Source organism: Lissotriton helveticus, chromosome 2_1 (genome assembly GCF_964261635.1).
Source record: "Lissotriton helveticus chromosome 2_1, aLisHel1.1, whole genome shotgun sequence".
In the NCBI taxonomy this organism is placed as follows: Eukaryota; Metazoa; Chordata; class Amphibia; order Caudata; family Salamandridae; genus Lissotriton; species Lissotriton helveticus.
The window spans coordinates 87,184,262-87,206,539 of NC_136059.1; the positions used below are offsets into that span (position 1 = coordinate 87,184,262).

General features: G+C 50.8%; 1 protein-coding gene across 1 annotated transcript in view; it reads right to left on the bottom strand.

Annotated features, from left to right (window-relative positions):
* The window catches only part of DYSF (dysferlin), a 1,004,398-nt gene that overhangs the window by 558,946 nt on the left and 423,174 nt on the right, over positions 1–22,278 (bottom strand). The window contains exon 23 of the mRNA XM_078674496.1: positions 15,962–16,154. Within this exon, the coding sequence (XP_078530622.1) occupies positions 15,962–16,154 (193 nt within the window). The remainder of the gene's footprint in view (positions 1–15,961; positions 16,155–22,278) is intronic.

Consider the following 22,278-nt stretch of genomic DNA (forward strand, 5'->3'; position numbering starts at 1 on the left):
CTTGTCTCACTCGCTCTCGCTCTCCATGGTCTCTGCTGGAAAGACACCACATTGTACAGGCTGGAGGGCCCTAAGTCATTCTTGTCTCACTCGCTCTCTATGGTCTCTATGGTCTCTGCTGGGAAGACATCATGTATACAGGCTGGAGGGCACAGGGTCATTCTTGACTCACTCGCTCTCTATGGTCTCTATGGTCTCTGCTGGGAAAACACCACATTGTACAGGCTGGAGGACCCTAAGTCATTCTTGTCTCACTCGCTCTCGCTCTCTATGGTCTCTGCTGGAAAGACATCACATTGTACAGGCCGGAGGGCCCTAGGTCATTCTTGTCTCACTCGCTCTCGCTCTCTATGGTCTCTGCTGGAAAGACACCACATTGTACAGGCTGGAGGGCCCTAGGTCATTCTTGACTCACTCTCTCTCGCTCTCTATGGTCTCTGCTGGAAAGACACCACATTGTACAGGCTGGAGGGCCCTAAGTCATTCTTGACTCACTTGCTCTCGCTCTCTATGGTCTCTGCTGGAAAGACATCACGTGTACAGACTGGAGGGCCCTAGGTCATTCTTGTCTCACTCGCTCTGTATGGTCTCTATGGTCTCTGCTGGAAAGACATCACGTGTACAGGCTGGAGGGCCCTAAGTCACTCTTGTCTCACTCGCTCTCGCTCTCTATGGTCTCTGCTGGAAAGACACCACATTGTACAGGCTGGTGGGCCCTAAGTCATTCTTGACTCACTTGCTCTCGCTCTCTATGGTCTCTGCTGGAAAGACATCACGTGTACAGACTGGAGGGCCCTAGGTCATTCTTGTCTCACTCGCTCTGTATGGTCTCTATGGTCTCTGCTGGAAAGACATCACGTGTACAGGCTGGAGGGCCCTAAGTCATTCTTGTCTCACTCGCTCTCGCTCTCTATGGTCTCTGCTGGAAAGACATCACGTGTACAGGCTGGAGGGCCCTAGGTCATTCTTGACTCACTCGCTCTCGCTCTCTATGGTCTCTGCTGGAAAGACATCACATTGTACAGGCTGGAGGGCCCTAGGTCATTCTTGTCTCACTCGCTCTCGCTCTCTATGGTCTCTGCTGGAAAGACATCACATTGTACAGGCTGGAGGGCCCTAGGTCATTCTTGACTCACTCACTCTCTATGGTCTCTGCTGGAAAGACATCACGTGTACAGGCTGGAGGGCCCTAGGTCATTCTTGACTCACTCGCTCTCGCTCTCTATGGTCTCTGCTGGAAAGACATCACATTGTACAGGCTGGAGGGCACAGGGTCACTCTTCTCTCACTCGCTCTCGCTCTCTATGGTCTCTGCTGGAAAGACATCACATTGTACAGGCTGGAGGGCCCTAGGTCATTCTTGACTCACTCACTCTCTATGGTCTCTGCTGGAAAGACATCACGTGTACAGGCTGGAGGGCCCTAGGTCATTCTTGACTCACTCGCTCTCGCTCTCTATGGTCTCTGCTGGAAAGACATCACATTGTACAGGTTGGCGGCCCCTATGCCATTCTTGTCTCACACGCACTCTCTCTCTATGGTCCATGCTGCAAAGACATCACGTGTACAGGCTGGAGGGCCCTAGGTCATTCTTGACTCACTCGCTTTCGCTCTCTATGGTCCCTGCTGGAAAGACATCACATTGTACAGGCTGGAGGGCCCTAGGTCATTCTTGACTCATTCACTCTCGCTCTCTATGGTCTCTGCTGGAAAGACATCACGTGTACAGGCTGGAGAGCCCTAGGTCATTCTTGACTCACTCGCTCTCTATGGTCTCTATGGTCTCTGTTGGAAAGACATCACGTGTACAGACTGGAGGGCCCTAGGTCATTCTTGTCTCACTCGCTCTTCATGGTTTCTATGGTCTCTCCTGGGAAGACATCACGTGTACAGGCTGGAGGCCCCTAGGTCATTCTTGACTCACTCGCTCTCTATGGTCTCTATGGTCTCTGCTGGGAAGACATCATGTATACAGGCTGGAGGGCACAGGGTCATTCTTGACTCACTCGCTCTCGCTCTCTACGGTCTCTGCTGGAAAGACATCACATTGTACAGGCTGGAGGACCCTAGGTCATTCTGGTCTCACTCGATCTCGCTCTCTATGGTCTCTGCTGGAAAGACATCACATTGTACAGGCTGGAGGACCCTAGGTAATTCTGGTCTCACTCGCTCCTGCTCTCTATGGTCTCTGCTGGAAAGACATCACATTGTACAGGCTGGCGGGCTCTAGGTCATTCTTGTCTCACTCGCTCTCTAAGGTCTCTATGGTCTCTGCTGGAAAGGCATCACATGTACAGGCTGGAGGGCACAGGGTCATTCTTGACTCACTCGCTCTCGCTCTCTATGGTCTCTGCTGGAAAGACATCACATTGTACAGGCTGGCGGGCTCTAGGTCATTCTTGTCTCACTCGCTCTCACTCTCTATGGTCTCTGCTGGAAAGACATCACGTGTACAGGCTGGAGGGCCCTAAGTCACTCTTGTCTCACTCGCTCTCGCTCTCTACGATCTCTGCTGGAAAGACATCACATTGTACAGGCTGGAGGGCCCTAGGTCATTCTTGACTCACTCTCTCTCGCTCTCTATGGTCTCTGCTGGAAAGACATCACATTGCACAGGCTGGCGGGCCCTAGGTCATTCTTGTCTCACTCGCTCTCGCTCTCTATGATCGCTGCTCGAAAGACATCACGTGTACAGGCTGGAGGGCCCTGGGTCACTCTTGTCTCACTCGCTCTCTATGGTCTCTGCTGGAAAGACATCACATTGTACAGGCTGGAGAGCCCTAGGTCATTCTTGACTCACTCGCTCTCTATGGTCTCTGCTGGGAAGACATCACATGTACAGGCTGGAGGGCCCTAAGTCATTCTTGTATCACTCGCTCTCACTCTCTATGGTCTCTGCTGGAAAGACATCACGTGTACAGGCCGGAGGGTCCTAGGTCATTCTTGTCTCACTCGCTCTCGCTCTCTATGGTCTCTGCTGGAAAGACATCACATTGTACAGGCTGGCGGGCCCTAGGTCATTCTTGTCTCACTCGCTCTCTATGGTCTCTATGGTCTCTGCTGGAAAGACATCACATTGTACAGGCTGGCGGGCCCTAGGTCACTCTTCTCTCACTCGCTCTCGCTCTCTATGGTCTCTGCTGGAAAGACATCACATTGTACAGGCTGGAGGGCCCTAGGTCATTCTTGACTCACTCACTCTCTATGGTCTCTGCTGGAAAGACATCACGTGTACAGGCTGGAGGGCCCTAGGTCATTCTTGACTCACTCGCTCTCGCTCTCTATGGTCTCTGCTGGAAAGACATCACATTGTACAGGTTGGCGGCCCCTATGCCATTCTTGTCTCACACGCACTCTCTCTCTATGGTCCATGCTGCAAAGACATCACGTGTACAGGCTGGAGGGCCCTAGGTCATTCTTGACTCACTCGCTTTCGCTCTCTATGGTCCCTGCTGGAAAGACATCACATTGTACAGGCTGGAGGGCCCTAGGTCATTCTTGACTCACTCACTCTCGCTCTCTATGGTCTCTGCTGGAAAGACATCACGTGTACAGGCTGGAGAGCCCTAGGTCATTCTTGACTCACTCGCTCTCTATGGTCTCTATGGTCTCTGTTGGAAAGACATCACGTGTACAGACTGGAGGGCCCTAGGTCATTCTTGTCTCACTCGCTCTTCATGGTTTCTATGGTCTCTCCTGGGAAGACATCACGTGTACAGGCTGGAGGGCCCTAGGTCATTCTTGACTCACTCGCTCCCTATGGTCTCTATGGTCTCTGCTGGGAAGACATCATGTATACAGGCTGGAGGGCACAGGGTCATTCTTGACTCACTCGCTCTCGCTCTCTACGGTCTCTGCTGGAAAGACATCACATTGTACAGGCTGGAGGACCCTAGGTCATTCTGGTCTCATTCGATCTCGCTCTCTATGGTCTCTGCTGGAAAGACATCACATTGTACAGGCTGGAGGACCCTAGGTAATTCTGGTCTCACTCGCTCCTGCTCTCTATGGTCTCTGCTGGAAAGACATCACATTGTACAGGCTGGCGGGCTCTAGGTCATTCTTGTCTCACTCGCTCTCTATGGTCTCTATGGTCTCTGCTGGAAAGGCATCACATGTACAGGCTGGAGGGCACAGGGTCATTCTTGACTCACTCGCTCTCGCTCTCTATGGTCTCTGCTGGAAAGACATCACATTGTACAGGCTGGCGGGCTCTAGGTCATTCTTGTCTCAGTCGCTCTCACTCTCTATGGTCTCTGCTGGAAAGACATCACGTGTACAGGCTGGAGGGCCCTAAGTCACTCTTGTCTCACTCGCTCTCGCTCTCTACGATCTCTGCTGGAAAGACATCACATTGTACAGGCTGGAGGGCCCTAGGTCATTCTTGACTCACTCTCTATGGTCTCTGCTGGAAAGACATCACATTGCACAGGCTGGCGGGCCCTAGGTCATTCTTGTCTCACTCGCTCTCGCTCTCTATGATCGCTGCTCGAAAGACATCACGTGTACAGGCTGGAGGGCCCTGGGTCACTCTTGTCTCACTCGCTCTCTATGGTCTCTGCTGGAAAGACATCACATTGTACAGGCTGGAGAGCCCTAGGTCATTCTTGACTCACTCGCTCTCTATGGTCTCTGCTGGGAAGACATCACATGTACAGGCTGGAGGGCCCTAAGTCATTCTTGTATCACTCGCTCTCACTCTCTATGGTCTCTGCTGAAAAGACATCACGTGTACAGGCCGGAGGGTCCTAGGTCATTCTTGTCTCACTCGCTCTCGCTCTCTATGGTCTCTGCTGGAAAGACATCACATTGTACAGGCTGGCGGGCCCTAGGTCATTCTTGTCTCACTCGCTCTCTATGGTCTCTATGGTCTCTGCTGGAAAGACATCACATTGTACAGGCTGGCGGGCCCTAGGTCACTCTTGTCTCACTCGCTCTCGCTCTCCATGGTCTCTGCAGGAAAGACACCACATTGTACAGGCTGGAGGGCCCTAAGTCATTCTTGACTCACTCGCTCTCGCTCTCTATGGTCTCTGCTGGAAAGACATCACATTGTACAGGCCGGAGGGCCCTAGGTCATTCTTTTCTCACTCGCTCTCGCTCTCCATGGTCTCTGCTGGAAAGACACCACATTGTACAGGCTGGAGGGCCCTAAGTCATTCTTGACTCACTTGCTCTTGCTCTCTATGGTCTCTGCTGGAAAGACATCACGTGTACAGACTGGAGGGCCCTAGGTCATTCTAGTCTCACTCGCTCTGTATGGTCTCTATGGTCTCTGCTGGGAAAACATCACGTGTACAGGCTGGAGGGCCCTAAGTCACTCTTGTCTCACTCGCTCTCGCTCTCCATGGTCTCTGCTGGAAAGACACCACATTGTACAGGCTGGAGGGCCCTAAGTCATTCTTGACTCACTCGCTCTCGCTCTCTATGGTCTCTGCTGGAAAGACATCACGTGTACAGACTGGAGGGCCCTAGGTCATTCTTGTCTCACTCGCTCTGTATGGTCTCTATGGTCTCTGCTGGAAAGACATCACATTGTACAGGCTGGCGGGCCCTAGGTCACTCTTCTCTCACTCGCTCTCGCTCTCTATGGTCTCTGCTGGAAATACATCACATTGTACAGGCTGGAGGGCCCTAGGTCATTCTTGACTCACTCACTCTCTATGGTCTCTGCTGGAAAGACATCACGTGTACAGGCTGGAGGGCCCTAGGTCATTCTTGACTCACTCGCTCTCGCTCTCTATGGTCTCTGCTGGAAAGACATCACATTGTACAGGTTGGCGGCCCCTATGCCATTCTTGTCTCACACGCACTCTCTCTCTATGGTCCATGCTGCAAAGACATCACGTGTACAGGCTGGAGGGCCCTAGGTCATTCTTGACTCACTCGCTTTCGCTCTCTATGGTCCCTGCTGGAAAGACATCACATTGTACAGGCTGGAGGGCCCTAGGTCATTCTTGACTCACTCACTCTCGCTCTCTATGGTCTCTGCTGGAAAGACATCACGTGTACAGGCTTGAGAGCCCTAGGTCATTCTTGACTCACTCGCTCTCTATGGTCTCTATGGTCTCTGTTGGAAAGACATCACGTGTACAGACTGGAGGGCCCTAGGTCATTCTTGTCTCACTCGCTCTTCATGGTTTCTATGGTCTCTCCTGGGAAGACATCACGTGTACAGGCTGGAGGGCCCTAGGTCATTCTTGACTCACTCGCTCTCTATGGTCTCTATGGTCTCTGCTGGGAAGACATCATGTATACAGGTTGGAGGGCACAGGGTCATTCTTGACTCACTCGCTCTCGCTCTCTACGGTCTCTGCTGGAAAGACATCACATTGTACAGGCTGGAGGACCCTAGGTCATTCTGGTCTCATTCGATCTCGCTCTCTATGGTCTCTGCTGGAAAGACATCACATTGTACAGGCTGGAGGACCCTAGGTAATTCTGGTCTCACTCGCTCCTGCTCTCTATGGTCTCTGCTGGAAAGACATCACATTGTACAGGCTGGCGGGCTCTAGGTCATTCTTGTCTCACTCGCTCTCTATGGTCTCTATGGTCTCTGCTGGAAAGGCATCACATGTACAGGCTGGAGGGCACAGGGTCATTCTTGACTCACTCGCTCTCGCTCTCTATGGTCTCTGCTGGAAAGACATCACATTGTACAGGCTGGCGGGCTCTAGGTCATTCTTGTCTCAGTCGCTCTCACTCTCTATGGTCTCTGCTGGAAAGACATCACGTGTACAGGCTGGAGGGCCCTAAGTCACTCTTGTCTCACTCGCTCTCGCTCTCTACGATCTCTGCTGGAAAGACATCACATTGTACAGGCTGGAGGGCCCTAGGTCATTCTTGACTCACTCTCTATGGTCTCTGCTGGAAAGACATCACATTGCACAGGCTGGCGGGCCCTAGGTCATTCTTGTCTCACTCGCTCTCGCTCTCTATGATCGCTGCTCGAAAGACATCACGTGTACAGGCTGGAGGGCCCTGGGTCACTCTTGTCTCACTCGCTCTCTATGGTCTCTGCTGGAAAGACATCACATTGTACAGGCTGGAGAGCCCTAGGTCATTCTTGACTCACTCGCTCTCTATGGTCTCTGCTGGGAAGACATCACATGTACAGGCTGGAGGGCCCTAAGTCATTCTTGTATCACTCGCTCTCACTCTCTATGGTCTCTGCTGGAAAGACATCACGTGTACAGGCCGGAGGGTCCTAGGTCATTCTTGTCTCACTCGCTCTCGCTCTCTATGGTCTCTGCTGGAAAGACATCACATTGTACAGGCTGGCGGGCCCTAGGTCATTCTTGTCTCACTCGCTCTCTATGGTCTCTATGGTCTCTGCTGGAAAGACATCACATTGTACAGGCTGGCGGGCCCTAGGTCACTCTTGTCTCACTCGCTCTCGCTCTCCATGGTCTCTGCAGGAAAGACACCACATTGTACAGGCTGGAGGGCCCTAAGTCATTCTTGACTCACTCGCTCTCGCTCTCTATGGTCTCTGCTGGAAAGACATCACATTGTACAGGCCGGAGGGCCCTAGGTCATTCTTTTCTCACTCGCTCTCGCTCTCCATGGTCTCTGCTGGAAAGACACCACATTGTACAGGCTGGAGGGCCCTAAGTCATTCTTGACTCACTTGCTCTTGCTCTCTATGGTCTCTGCTGGAAAGACATCACGTGTACAGACTGGAGGGCCCTAGGTCATTCTAGTCTCACTCGCTCTGTATGGTCTCTATGGTCTCTGCTGGGAAAACATCACGTGTACAGGCTGGAGGGCCCTAAGTCACTCTTGTCTCACTCGCTCTCGCTCTCCATGGTCTCTGCTGGAAAGACACCACATTGTACAGACTGGAGGGCCCTAAGTCATTCTTGACTCACTCGCTCTCGCTCTCTATGGTCTCTGCTGGAAAGACATCACGTGTACAGACTGGAGGGCCCTAGGTCATTCTTGTCTCACTCGCTCTGTATGGTCTCTATGGTCTCTGCTGGGAAAACATCACGTGTACAGGCTGGAGGGCCCTAGGTCATTCTTGTCTCACTCGCTCTCGCTCTCTATGGTCTCTGCTGGAAAGACACCACATTGTACAGGCCGGAGGGCCCTAGGTCATTCTTGACTCACTTTCTCTCGCTCTCTGTGGTCTCTGCTGGAAAGACATCACGTGTACAGACTGGAGGGCCCTAAGTCATTCTTGACTCACTTTCTCTCGCTCTCTGTGGTCTCTGCTGGGAAAACATCACGTGTACAGGCTGGAGGGCCCTAAGTCACTCTTGTCTCCCTCGCTCTCGCTCTCCATGGTCTCTGCTGGAAAGACACCACATTGTACAGGCTGGAGGGCCCTAAGTCATTCTTGTCTCACTCGCTCTCTATGGTCTCTATGGTCTCTGCTGGGAAGACATCATGTATACAGGCTGGAGGGCACAGGGTCATTCTTGACTCACTCGCTCTCTATGGTCTCTATGGTCTCTGCTGGGAAAACACCACATTGTACAGGCTGGAGGGCCCTAAGTCATTCTTGTCTCACTCGCTCTCGCTCTCTATGGTCTCTGCTGGAAAGACACCACATTGTACAGGCTGGAGGGCCCTAAGTCATTCTTGTCTCACTCGCTCTCGCTCTCTATGGTCTCTGCTGGAAAGACATCACATTGTACAGGCCGGAGGGCCCTAGGTCATTCTTGTCTCACTCGCTCTCGCTCTCTATGGTCTCTGCTGGAAAGACACCACATTGTACAGGCTGGAGGGCCCTAAGTCACTCTTGTCTCACTCGCTCTCGCTCTCTATGGTCTCTGCTGGAAAGACACCACATTGTACAGGCTGGAGGGCCCTAAGTCATTCTTGACTCACTTGCTTTCGCTCTCTATGGTCTCTGCTGGAAAGACATCACGTGTACAGACTGGAGGGCCCTAGGTCATTCTTGTCTCACTCGCTCTGTATGGTCTCTATGGTCTCTGCTGGAAAGACATCACGTGTACAGGCTGGAGGGCCCTAGGTCATTCTTGACTCACTCGCTCTCGCTCTCTATGGTCTCTGCTGGAAAGACATCACATTGTACAGGCTGGAGGGCCCTAGGTCATTCTTGTCTCACTCGCTCTCGCTCTCTATGGTCTCTGCTGGAAAGACATCACATTGTACAGGCTGGAGGGCACAGGGTCACTCTTGTCTCACTCGCTCTCGCTCTCTATGGTCTCTGCTGGAAAGACATCACATTGTACAGGCTGGAGGGCCCTAGGTCATTCTTGACTCACTCACTCTCTATGGTTTCTGCTGGAAAGACATCACGTGTACAGGCTGGAGGGCCCTAGGTCATTCTTGACTCACTCGCTCTCGCTCTCTATGGTCTCTGCTGGAAAGACATCACATTGTACAGGCTGGAGGGCACAGGGTCACTCTTGTCTCACTCGCTCTCGCTCTCTATGGTCTCTGCTGGAAAGACATCACATTGTACAGGCTGGAGGGCCCTAGGTCATTCTTGACTCACTCACTCTCTATGGTCTCTGCTGGAAAGACATCACGTGTACAGGCTGGAGGGCCCTAGGTCATTCTTGACTCACTCGCTCTCGCTCTCTATGGTCTCTGCTGGAAAGACATCACGTGTACAGACTGGAGGGCCCTAGGTCATTCTTGTCTCACTCGCTCTGTATGGTCTCTATGGTCTCTGCTGGAAAGACATCACGTGTACAGGCTGGAGGGCCCTAAGTCATTCTTGTCTCACTCGCTCTCGCTCTCTATGGTCTCTGCTGGAAAGACATCACGTGTACAGGCTGGAGGGCCCTAGGTCATTCTTGACTCACTCGCTCTCGCTCTCTATGGTCTCTGCTGGAAAGACATCACATTGTACAGGCTGGAGGGCCCTAGGTCATTCTTGTCTCACTCGCTCTCGCTCTCTATGGTCTCTGCTGGAAAGACATCACATTGTACAGGCTGGAGGGCCCTAGGTCATTCTTGACTCACTCACTCTCTATGGTCTCTGCTGGAAAGACATCACGTGTACAGGCTGGAGGGCCCTAGGTCATTCATGACTCACTCGCTCTCGCTCTCTATGGTCTCTGCTGGAAAGACATCACATTGTACAGGCTGGAGGGCACAGGGTCACTCTTCTCTCAGTCGCTCTCGCTCTCTATGGTCTCTGCTGGAAAGACATCACATTGTACAGGCTGGAGGGCCCTAGGTCATCCTTGACTCACTCACTCTCTATGGTCTCTGCTGGAAAGACATCACGTGTACAGGCTGGAGGGCCCTAGGTCATTCTTGACTCACTCGCTCTCGCTCTCTATGGTCTCTGCTGGAAAGACATCACATTGTACAGGTTGGCGGCCCCTATGCCATTCTTGTCTCACACGCACTCTCTCTCTATGGTCCATGCTGCAAAGACATCACGTGTACAGGCTGGAGGGCCCTAGGTCATTCTTGACTCACTCGCTTTCGCTCTCTATGGTCCCTGCTGGAAAGACATCACATTGTACAGGCTGGAGGGCCCTAGGTCATTCTTGACTCACTCACTCTCGCTCTCTATGGTCTCTGCTGGAAAGACATCACGTGTACAGGCTGGAGAGCCCTAGGTCATTCTTGACTCACTCGCTCTCTATGGTCTCTATGGTCTCTGTTGGAAAGACATCACGTGTACAGACTGGAGGGCCCTAGGTCATTCTTGTCTCACTCGCTCTTCATGGTTTCTATGGTCTCTCCTGGGAAGACATCACGTGTACAGGCTGGAGGGCCCTAGGTCATTCTTGACTCACTCGCTCTCTATGGTCTCTATGGTCTCTGCTGGGAAGACATCATGTATACAGGCTGGAGGGCACAGGGTCATTCTTGACTCACTCGCTCTCGCTCTCTACGGTCTCTGCTGGAAAGACATCACATTGTACAGGCTGGAGGACCCTAGGTCATTCTGGTCTCACTCGATCTCGCTCTCTATGGTCTCTGCTGGAAAGACATCACATTGTACAGGCTGGAGGACCCTAGGTAATTCTGGTCTCACTCGCTCCTGCTCTCTATGGTCTCTGCTGGAAAGACATCACATTGTACAGGCTGGCGGGCTCTAGGTCATTCTTGTCTCACTCGCTCTCTATGGTCTCTATGGTCTCTGCTGGAAAGGCATCACATGTACAGGCTGGAGGGCACAGGGTCATTCTTGACTCACTCGCTCTCGCTCTCTATGGTCTCTGCTGGAAAGACATCACATTGTACAGGCTGGCGGGCTCTAGGTCATTCTTGTCTCACTCGCTCTCACTCTCTATGGTCTCTGCTGGAAAGACATCACGTGTACAGGCTGGAGGGCCCTAAGTCACTCTTGTCTCACTCGCTCTCGCTCTCTACGATCTCTGCTGGAAAGACATCACATTGTACAGGCTGGAGGGCCCTAGGTCATTCTTGACTCACTCTCTCTCGCTCTCTATGGTCTCTGCTGGAAAGACATCACATTGCACAGGCTGGCGGGCCCTAGGTCATTCTTGTCTCACTCGCTCTCGCTCTCTATGATCGCTGCTCGAAAGACATCACGTGTACAGGCTGGAGGGCCCTGGGTCACTCTTGTCTCACTCGCTCTCTATGGTCTCTGCTGGAAAGACATCACATTGTACAGGCTGGAGAGCCCTAGGTCATTCTTGACTCACTCGCTCTCTATGGTCTCTGCTGGGAAGACATCACATGTACAGGCTGGAGGGCCCTAAGTCATTCTTGTATCACTCGCTCTCACTCTCTATGGTCTCTGCTGGAAAGACATCACGTGTACAGGCCGGAGGGTCCTAGGTCATTCTTGTCTCACTCGCTCTCGCTCTCTATGGTCTCTGCTGGAAAGACATCACATTGTACAGGCTGGCGGGCCCTAGGTCATTCTTGTCTCACTCGCTCTCTATGGTCTCTATGGTCTCTGCTGGAAAGACATCACATTGTACAGGCTGGCGGGCCCTAGGTCACTCTTGTCTCACTCGCTCTCGCTCTCCATGGTCTCTGCAGGAAAGACACCACATTGTACAGGCTGGAGGGCCCTAAGTCATTCTTGACTCACTCGCTCTCGCTCTCTATGGTCTCTGCTGGAAAGACATCACATTGTACAGGCCGGAGGGCCCTAGGTCATTCTTTTCTCACTCGCTCTCGCTCTCCATGGTCTCTGCTGGAAAGACACCACATTGTACAGGCTGGAGGGCCCTAAGTCATTCTTGCCTCACTTGCTCTTGCTCTCTATGGTCTCTGCTGGAAAGACATCACGTGTACAGACTGGAGGGCCCTAGGTCATTCTTGTCTCACTCGCTCTGTATGGTCTCTATGGTCTCTGCTGGGAAAACATCACGTGTACAGGCTGGAGGGCCCTAAGTCACTCTTGTCTCACTCGCTCTCGCTCTCCATGGTCTCTGCTGGAAAGACACCACATTGTACAGGCTGGAGGGCCCTAAGTCATTCTTGACTCACTCGCTCTCGCTCTCTATGGTCTCTGCTGGAAAGACATCACGTGTACAGACTGGAGGGCCCTAGGTCATTCTTGTCTCACTCGCTCTGTATGGTCTCTATGGTCTCTGCTGGGAAAACATCACGTGTACAGGCTGGAGGGCCCTAGGTCATTCTTGTCTCACTCGCTCTCGCTCTCTATGGTCTCTGCTGGAAAGACACCACATTGTACAGGCCGGAGGGCCCTAGGTCATTCTTGACTCACTTTCTCTCGCTCTCTGTGGTCTCTGCTGGAAAGACATCACGTGTACAGACTGGAGGGCCCTAAGTCATTCTTGACTCACTTTCTCTCGCTCTCTGTGGTCTCTGCTGGGAAAACATCACGTGTACAGGCTGGAGGGCCCTAAGTCACTCTTGTCTCACTCGCTCTCGCTCTCCATGGTCTCTGCTGGAAAGACACCACATTGTACAGGCTGGAGGGCCCTAAGTCATTCTTGTCTCACTCGCTCTCTATGGTCTCTATGGTCTCTGCTGGGAAGACATCATGTATACAGGCTGGAGGGCACAGGGTCATTCTTGACTCACTCGCTCTCTATGGTCTCTATGGTCTCTGCTGGGAAAACACCACATTGTACAGGCTGGAGGGCCCTAGGTCATTCTTGACTCACTCGCTCTCGCTCTCTATGGTCTCTGCTGGAAAGACACCACATTGTACAGGCTGGAGGGCCCTAAGTCATTCTTGTCTCACTCGCTCTCGCTCTCTATGGTCTCTGCTGGAAAGACACCACATTGTACAGGCTGGAGGGCCCTAAGTCATTCTTGTCTCACTCGCTCTCGCTCTCTATGGTCTCTGCTGGAAAGACATCACATTGTACAGGCCGGAGGGCCCTAGGTCATTCTTGTCTCACTCGCTCTCGCTCTCTATGGTCTCTGCTGGAAAGACACCACATTGTACAGGCTGGAGGGCCCTAAGTCACTCTTGTCTCACTCGCTCTCGCTCTCTATGGTCTCTGCTGGAAAGACACCACATTGTATAGGCTGGAGGGCCCTAAGTCATTCTTGACTCACTTGCTTTCGCTCTCTATGGTCTCTGCTGGAAAGACATCACGTGTACAGACTGGAGGGCCCTAGGTCATTCTTGTCTCACTCGCTCTGTATGGTCTCTATGGTCTCTGCTGGAAAGACATCACGTGTACAGGCTGGAGGGCCCTAGGTCATTCTTGACTCACTCGCTCTCGCTCTCTATGGTCTCTGCTGGAAAGACATCACATTGTACAGGCTGGAGGGCCCTAGGTCATTCTTGTCTCACTCGCTCTCGCTCTCTATGGTCTCTGCTGGAAAGACATCACATTGTACAGGCTGGAGGGCACAGGGTCACTCTTGTCTCACTCGCTCTCGCTCTCTATGGTCTCTGCTGGAAAGACATCACATTGTACAGGCTGGAGGGCCCTAGGTCATTCTTGACTCACTCACTCTCTATGGTCTCTGCTGGAAAGACATCACGTGTACAGGCTGGAGGGCCCTAGGTCATTCTTGACTCACTCGCTCTCGCTCTCTATGGTCTCTGCTGGAAAGACATCACATTGTACAGGCTGGAGGGCACAGGGTCACTCTTGTCTCACTCGCTCTCGCTCTCTATGGTCTCTGCTGGAAAGACATCACATTGTACAGGCTGGAGGGCCCTAGGTCATTCTTGACTCACTCACTCTCTATGGTCTCTGCTGGAAAGACATCACGTGTACAGGCTGGAGGGCCCTAGGTCATTCTTGACTCACTCGCTCTCGCTCTCTATGGTCTCTGCTGGAAAGACATCACGTGTACAGGCTGGAGGGCCCTAGGTCATTCTTGACTCACTCACTCTCGCTCTCTATGGTCTCTGCTGGAAAGACATCACGTGTACAGGCTTGAGGGCCCTAGGTCATTCTTGACTCACTCGCTCTCGCTCTCTATGGTCTCTGCTGGAAAGACATCACGTGTACAGGCTGGAGGGCCCTAGGTCATTCTTGACTCACTCGCTCTCGCTCTCTATGGTCCCTGCTGGAAAGACATCACATTGTACAGGCTGGAGGGCCCTAGGTCATTCTTGACTCACTCACTCTCGCTCTCTATCGTCTCTGCTGGAAAGACATCACGTGTACAGGCTGGAGAGCCCTAGGTCATTCTTGACTCACTCGCTCTCTATGGTCTCTATGGTCTCTGCTGGAAAGACATCACATTGTACAGGCTGGAGGGCCCTAGGTCATTCTTGTCTCACTCGCTCTCGCTCTCTACGGTCTCTGCTGGAAAGACATCACATTGTACAGGCTGGAGGACCCTAGGTCATTCTGGTCTCACTCGATCTCGCTCTCTATGGTCTCTGCTGGAAAGACATCACATTGTACAGGCTGGAGGACCCTAGGTAATTCTGGTCTCACTCGCTCCTGCTCTCTATGGTCTCTGCTGGAAAGACATCACATTGTACAGGCTGGCGGGCTCTAGGTCATTCTTGTCTCACTCGCTCTCTATCGTCTCTATGGTCTCTGCTGGGAAAACATCACGTGTACAGGCTGGAGGGCCCTAAGTCATTCTTGTCTCATTCGCTCTCGCTCTCTATGGTCTCTGCTAGAAAGACATCACGTGTACAGGCTGGAGGGCACAGGGTCATTCTTGTCTCCTTCGCTCTCGCTCTCTATGGTCTCTGCTGGAAAGACATCACATTGTACAGGCTGGAGGGCCCTAGGTCATTCTTGACTCACTCTCTCTCGCTCTCTATGGTCTCTGCTGGAAAGACATCACATTGCACAGGCTGGCGGGCCCTAGGTAATTCTTGTTTCACTCGCTCTCGCTCTCTATGATCGCTGCTCGAAAGACATCACGTGTACAGGCTGGAGGGCCCTGGGTCACTCTTGTCTCACTCGCTCTCTATGGTCTCTGCTGGAAAGACATCACATTGTACAGGCTGGAGAGCCCTAGGTCATTCTTGACTCACTCGCTCTCTATGGTCTCTGCTGGGAAGACATCACATGTACAGGCTGGAGGGCCCTAAGTCATTCTTGTATCACTCGCTCTCACTCTCTATGGTCTCTGCTGGAAAGACATCACGTGTACAGGCTGGAGGGCACAGGGTCATTCTTGTCTCATTCGCTCTCGCTCTCTATGGTCTCTGCTGGAAAGACATCACATTGTACAGGCTGGCGGGCCCTAGGTCATTCTTGTCTCACTCGCTCTCTATGGTCTCTGCTGGAAAGACATCACATTGTACAGGCTGGCGGGCCCTAGGTCATTCTTGTCTCACTCACTCTCCCTCTCTATGGTCTCTGCTGGAAAGACATCACCTTGTGCGGACTCGAGGGGGCTAGATTATACTTGTCTCGTGCGATGTCGCTCTGTAAGGATATTTGCCTGAAAGACATCCCCTTGTACAAACTGGAGGATGCACACAATGTCGCTCTCTATGGGCCCGTGCTGGAATGACATCACATCGGAAGTGGAGGGGTTGTATCACCTATCTAACCTGTCTGAGAGAGCCTACATCATCTCAGTATACTATCTGAAACTCTCTGTTTCAGAAGAGTGGCTGTGCAGAGACAAGAGATGCCAATACCTCCTCGGCCAGAGCCTTCAGCCGCAGGAGCCAGTCGTCGGCCATGTCCAGCACCGCCTGCAGGTCGGACTCTTCGTTTTTCAGCCTCCACGCGGCCTCCACTATCTGATGCAGATTAATCCGGCGGTAGCGGTAGATGTAATGGTCCAGATGCGTGGTATTTGGGATGCTCAGGACATCAGGCAGCGACTCACTGTTGAAGAGAGGACGAAGAAACACCACTATGGGTCAACCAGTTTATGACAAGGACTTTTCTCTACCAGAGGTATTTCATTCTGAGAGAGCGCAATTTAAGAAGAAATGTAGAAGTGCACCATATTTACAAGCACGTTGCATCCGCCCAGTAGAAATTATATAAGAGTGTGAAATATATAGAGTGGCAATATATAGGAGTGTTTAATTAGAATAATAATACATATACTAGAGTGAAAAGTTAATATAGAATTGTGTAGTGATGTTAGAATGATGTTGAAATCCCATGTTATGTGGCTGTTGTAAGGGAAAATGTAATTCTGCTAAACGTAGAAATGTGTAGGCCACATGGCAGTTCACAGAGAATACAAGTAGCTGATGCATTTCCACACGATATGGATCTTAATGTTATTGTAGTTCAATGTGTTATAGATTTTAGAACTGAAGTAAATGTTTATATAAGTGTTACACTTAAACATTATGTGTTATAGTTAAGAATACTGTTTAAACGGAAGAAAGTGAAATGTTTGCAGAGTGCAGAGGCCTGTTTCATGTAATTCTAGTAGGCCTGAATAGATAAAGTCATTTCGTTTGATCTGCATGTGCTCGTTAGAGAAGGGTTAGGTTAGGCACAAGACACAGAGCCTGTTACATGGTTTACGACTTAGGAGATATGGTGGAGGCCGGAATTTGGGGCCCACAGAGAAAGTGTCTGTTTGCAGGTGCGAGGGGGTTTAATCAGGAAAGTGATGAATGGGCTTTGTTCAGAGAAGCCTGGCACAGACCTGTAGGAGGCTTCAGGAATTTCCTGGGGGGTACCGTTCAGCAGGAGAAGAGCCTGGGAAGCAAGGTCAACGCTAACGATGGACCCAGAGGAGTACCAGCATGGAAATTGCCGCCAGAACCAACACCACGTGAGGGGCGTCTCTAAGGGCGTTTCTATTGGAAATGTGATTTTGTATTAGGGACAGCACCCTGGGGTGGAGTTAGGGCAGATGGTCTGAGGAGCCCAAGAGAGCGGATGGGTAGGCAGATAGGTTAACTGCAAGAGATCGATTCGACTCAGAAGACTAAGGGAAGTGTGTGATCTTCTTTGGAAGTCACCACGGCTGACACCATTTTAGGTAAAGATCTTGTTAAGTAGGGATGTCACTTAGTCTAGTGTAGGGACAGTCTAATCTGAACTTTCCTTTCTGTAAATGACGCATAAGTTACAACTTGTGTCGATTCTTGCAACTTTGATGCTATTTGAATTTGTTTTAGTGATATCATTCTGCCGACTAGGAGCATTTAGAGAATTCTTGTTTGTATTGATTCCCGTATATCTTTTGAATCTTATTCTGAGATGTTTGTATCTCCAGATAACTTTGGCTTTATAATAAACTTTTAAACTTTCCGGGGATGCCTGGCTCCACCTTGGGGACTCCCAGCAGGGACCATCCCACAGGGAAAGCCAGGACGGGTTCCCCAGAGTTATACAGCGCCGGGACGCCCCGTTGCTGGGGCAGCTGTGCGCTTTACAAGTATACTACATTCACTACATTCTACATTCACATTCAAAACTTATTTGTAGTAAGTGGTTATTTAGAGTGGAGTAAGTCCTTATTTGATTGACCTAGTAGTGGATTGCCTTTTACTCAATGACAGGTACCAACGATTTAGTCGACCTGAATTGGGATCTGGAATAATAACTATAGACCAGAAATCCCGCGTTAACAGTTGGTAGCAGAGTGAGGATGGTTACCTTCTTGAGGAGGGTGATCTAGACTAGGTTAGATTATCCCAAGGCCCCTAGAGATCGAGAGATGAGCAGAGGAAGAATCGCGGGCCGAGGAAGGTGCTGACGGTGCGAGAGAAGCAGCAGTGTCGGAAGAGAGTGAGTATAACAAGGGTCATGCGTTGACAGATTGCGGTGTTTTGTGTTGTATTTGTATTGTGATGTCATGCGGAGTTGAATGCCTGTAGTGTGAATGAGAGAAGGTTGTGAGCGCGCGCAACCTGGTAAACTGGTAACCTGGTAAACGGGTGAACTGGTGAAAATCTTAAGTTCGAGGTAGAGCTTAAGTGGTTCGGGTGTATCGAACATCCAGAGTAGTTGTCGACCAGAGTAAGGGGGTCATGAGGTACCATTGATCGCCCGCAGGACCGAGATAGGGGGAACGCAAGAGTGAGTGTGTGGGTAACGGACGCAGGTCAAAAGTTACCGTGTGCAAGTAACCTATCAGAGAAGGCGATTGTCTGGACGTACACGGAAAGACATTTCGTCGGTTAAGGTGACAATTACAGTTAGACTGTGGACGTACAGTCAAGGAAAGTGATCGCTTGGACGGAAGTAATCATTTTTCGGAGTATGAATGGGACGCATGCATGACCGCGAAGACGAGCTGAGAAAGGAGGGGAACTGCTGCGAAAGGGGGAGAGTGACGTCAGCTAGAGCCGCGCTGTGATAGGGCGGTTGGTGAGACGTCAGCTAGAGCCGCGCTGGGATAGGGCGGTTGGTGTGACGTCAGTGAGAAGCCGCGCTCTGATAGGCCAGTTAGCGAGAACCGCGCTGAGATTGGTGGATTGTCATCAGGAAGTAAACAAACGCGGAGAAAATAGAAATTTTGTAGGTTTTGAACATGAAGTGTTTTAAATGTTTGAGAGAGATTTTTAAGAGAAAAAGAAGAAATTCTTATTATGGGGAAGAGGCACCGCCAGAGGGTACACCAGCTCACTATATGGCAACGAATGTTGGGTTGCATACTATACTGTGGATTGATACTTGGAGTAAGATTACAGAAGGGAACGAGGAACTGACGTTTCCGAAATACGGAACGTTTAGACTGGAAGTGTTACATCAGTTGAAAGCAGTTATGTCCTCACTGAGACCTTTGCCCAGACCAACACAGTTTGAGGCCCTTAACGCATGGATTAGGGCGGCGCACGACAGAAATCTGAACAGGCGCCAGGAAAGGGGGAGGCGATCAGTAAGGGCAGTGCGAGATGCCCAATGGGATGCGGACGCCAAGAGATGGAGGATACAGGCGATTGAGGTGGATAAGTTGTACACAGTGAGAGAGGTAGCAGGAGAAAAGAGACTCATGGAAGAGGATGAGGAGAGCGAGTCGGAAGACAATGTAATAAATAGGTTGTTGATGGATAGACCGCCTCCGGACAATAGGGAGACGGAAGGTACGGGGCTCCCAAAGGAAGACAGGGTTGGCATAGAAGGGTATAGGCCACTCCCTTTAGCGGATTGGGTACCTACCAAAGATGAAGGGTCACCCCAACATGGTACTGTACAGAGGGTAGTCGGAAGGGTTGTGGTACAGAAGACGCCAGCAACAGAGAGAGTTGAGTCTTATGAATTGCCAGATGCTCTTCAAGTACCCGTTACCATAGGACCTATACGGTCGATTTATCACCCAGAGAAGGGGAAAGAGGGAGAACAGGTACAGTTAGACAGGGAAAGAGTCGAGATGGAAAGGAGGAATAACACGACAAATGCCTGGAGGCAATTGCCAGGACCGATAACGTGGAGCACCCCATTAGATTCGGAAGGGGATCCCGTAACAGAGCAGGGGGGTCAGAGAGGACCGATGGACCTGAGGGGACCACGGCCGAAATTCTATAAAGAGTTGAGGGTCGACTTGAGGGAATGGGATGGGTCCACAGAAGCACCGAACAACAGGTCAAGAGAGGAAGCAGAATGGGGAAATCGAGGAAAAGAGACATTGTCTCACTGCGGGGCTAGCGCAAGCAGTCAGGAGTGGGATGGTAAAAGTCAGGAGAGTAGAGGAGTTATACGATACAGTGATGGAGGAAATGGGCAGGAGCGAAGAGAGAGAAGTACAGGATGTGGAGAGATGTCTCGTCTCATTCAAAGTGAGGACAACCGAAGGACACAAGAATACAGAGACAGGTTTAGGTGCACTCACCACGCACCTGATGAAAACGTACAGCACTGGAATCATAGGAACACAGGGAACAGTGAGGGATCTTGCCATGAGTCGAGGGATCAGAGGTCACCGCCAAATTGTGAAGGAATGGGGAATAATGAAATGTCTTACCATGCACCTAGAGAAACCAGGCAGGATGGACATTTTGGGACTATGGAAAATAGAAAAGTGTTTCACCATACACCCAGAAAAGATGGAACTGCATGGGACCTGGAGAGGTGGGAGCATGGGAGGACTCCCCATAACACGCCTGAGCCCAGACGTAGGACTCAGAGCTGTGATGGGAGAGATGTAAATGGACCCTCTAGAGATGGCGTACTGAAAGCTGTGGTGAAAGCTAAAAGACTCGATGTGTCCAGCTTAAGATCTGATCTGGAAGATATAATAGATGGTATGTTGCAAATAGAAAGGATTGAGACGTATGAGCAAGATGAGCTACTGTTTATGGCAAAGGACATCACTCGAAAGGCAAGAGCAGCTCATGAGAAACTGTCTGAACTAGCAGAAAAATATATGGTAGATTTGTCCAGAACAAAGACACTGCAGGGTAACCATAGGTTGCAGTATTCAGACCAGGACTTGGATGAGAAGAGAACTACAGGATTAAAAACACATATAAGGGAACTGATCACAGGAATAAGAGCATGGAGAGATCTGGACAAATGGGAAGAGAGATGGTCCAGAAAGGGAACGGTTAGACGGAGCGTGAATGCGATGTCTCCAGAGGGAAGGCTAATGCAGATGGAGGCATTCCCTTTGCGAGAAATAGCAAATGGGAATTATGTACATGTGCCCTGGAGTAGAGGGGATCTAGCCGCATTTACCAACTCATTTCCAAAGTTGAGGGAGAACCCTGTAGAGTGGTACAAGCAGGTAGAGAGGTTTGTCAAGATTTCAAAGGTATTGTGGATTGATTTGAACACTTTGTTTGACATTGTGGTTCCAGGGGACTTGTGGAAAACATGCAAGACCAGTGTCGAATGGCCCACTGCAGAACCAGAGAGGGATGCTCTTACTAATGGACCGTCAGAAAGTGTAATGTTAAAATATGAAAGGGTGATGACATGGCTGAAAGAGAAGGTGCCACCACAAGATATAGATTGGGTAAAGATAGACCGAACAAGGCAGGAACCCAAGGAGACAGTTCATGAGTATTATGAGCGATTGCTGAAAGCATTCAAACAATACAGTGGATTAGATGTAATGGATCCCAAGGATATAGGACAGTTTGTATCAAAGTTCGTTTTGGGGTTGAGACCTGATATTTGTTTGATGATTCAGCAACATTTAATTTGTTGGCAAAACAAACCATTGGATGAGATTTTGAGGTACGCAAGGTATTGCAGTGATGAAATAGATTCTAAAGCAAAGAAATTAAAGGAAAAGCTGATGATGGTGCAGATGCAGTCAGCTGGAAAGGGTGGACAGCAGCAGGGAACGGGGACAATGGGACGGAAATTGAATAATCAGAATAAAGACAGCGAGGAAAACTCGAGACCTAGAATAGACTTTGCTACGTTGAAGAAAACGACAAAGTGCCACCAGTGTCACCAGGTGGGACATTGGAGACGCGAGTGTCCCTATAACCCTGAAAACGGAGAGCTAGAGGTAGAAGAGGAAGTCCAGCAAGTCCCAGTCCCAAGGGTGACAGTGACAAGAAGTAATGTGGTCAAAGGGGGGACTTCGGCTCCACGAGCTCAGTTCCCGCAGCCACCAAAGATTGCGACAGGAGGAAAGGTCTATAGACAAATGCCTCTTTTTATAGATGAAGAAAAATGTTACTACGTTGATCCATTGACAGGACAACGTGTAAGCAGAGAAGAGGACTGTACCCTCGGGGCAGTTCTAGAGGTGGATCAAAGAGGTCCGTTTGTTGAGGCTGAAGTGGCAGGGTGTCCTACAACATTCTTAGTGGATACTGGAGCTACTCGATCAACTCTGAGATCAGCAGTGGTTCCAGATCTACCGATGTCGGGGGAAACAATTCAAGTGGTAGGAGTCGCAAACAGGAGAATGACTAGCCCCTTGACGGTACCAGTGTCAGTAAAAATAGGAAACTACACCAATGAACATCAGTTCATCAAGCCCATGTCACTGCCTGCCTCTCAGGGTTCATCGAGAGTTCCACCTTTCTCGAGGCCAACCAGGCCGGCTTCCGTCCTTGTCATTCTACGGAGGCTGTGA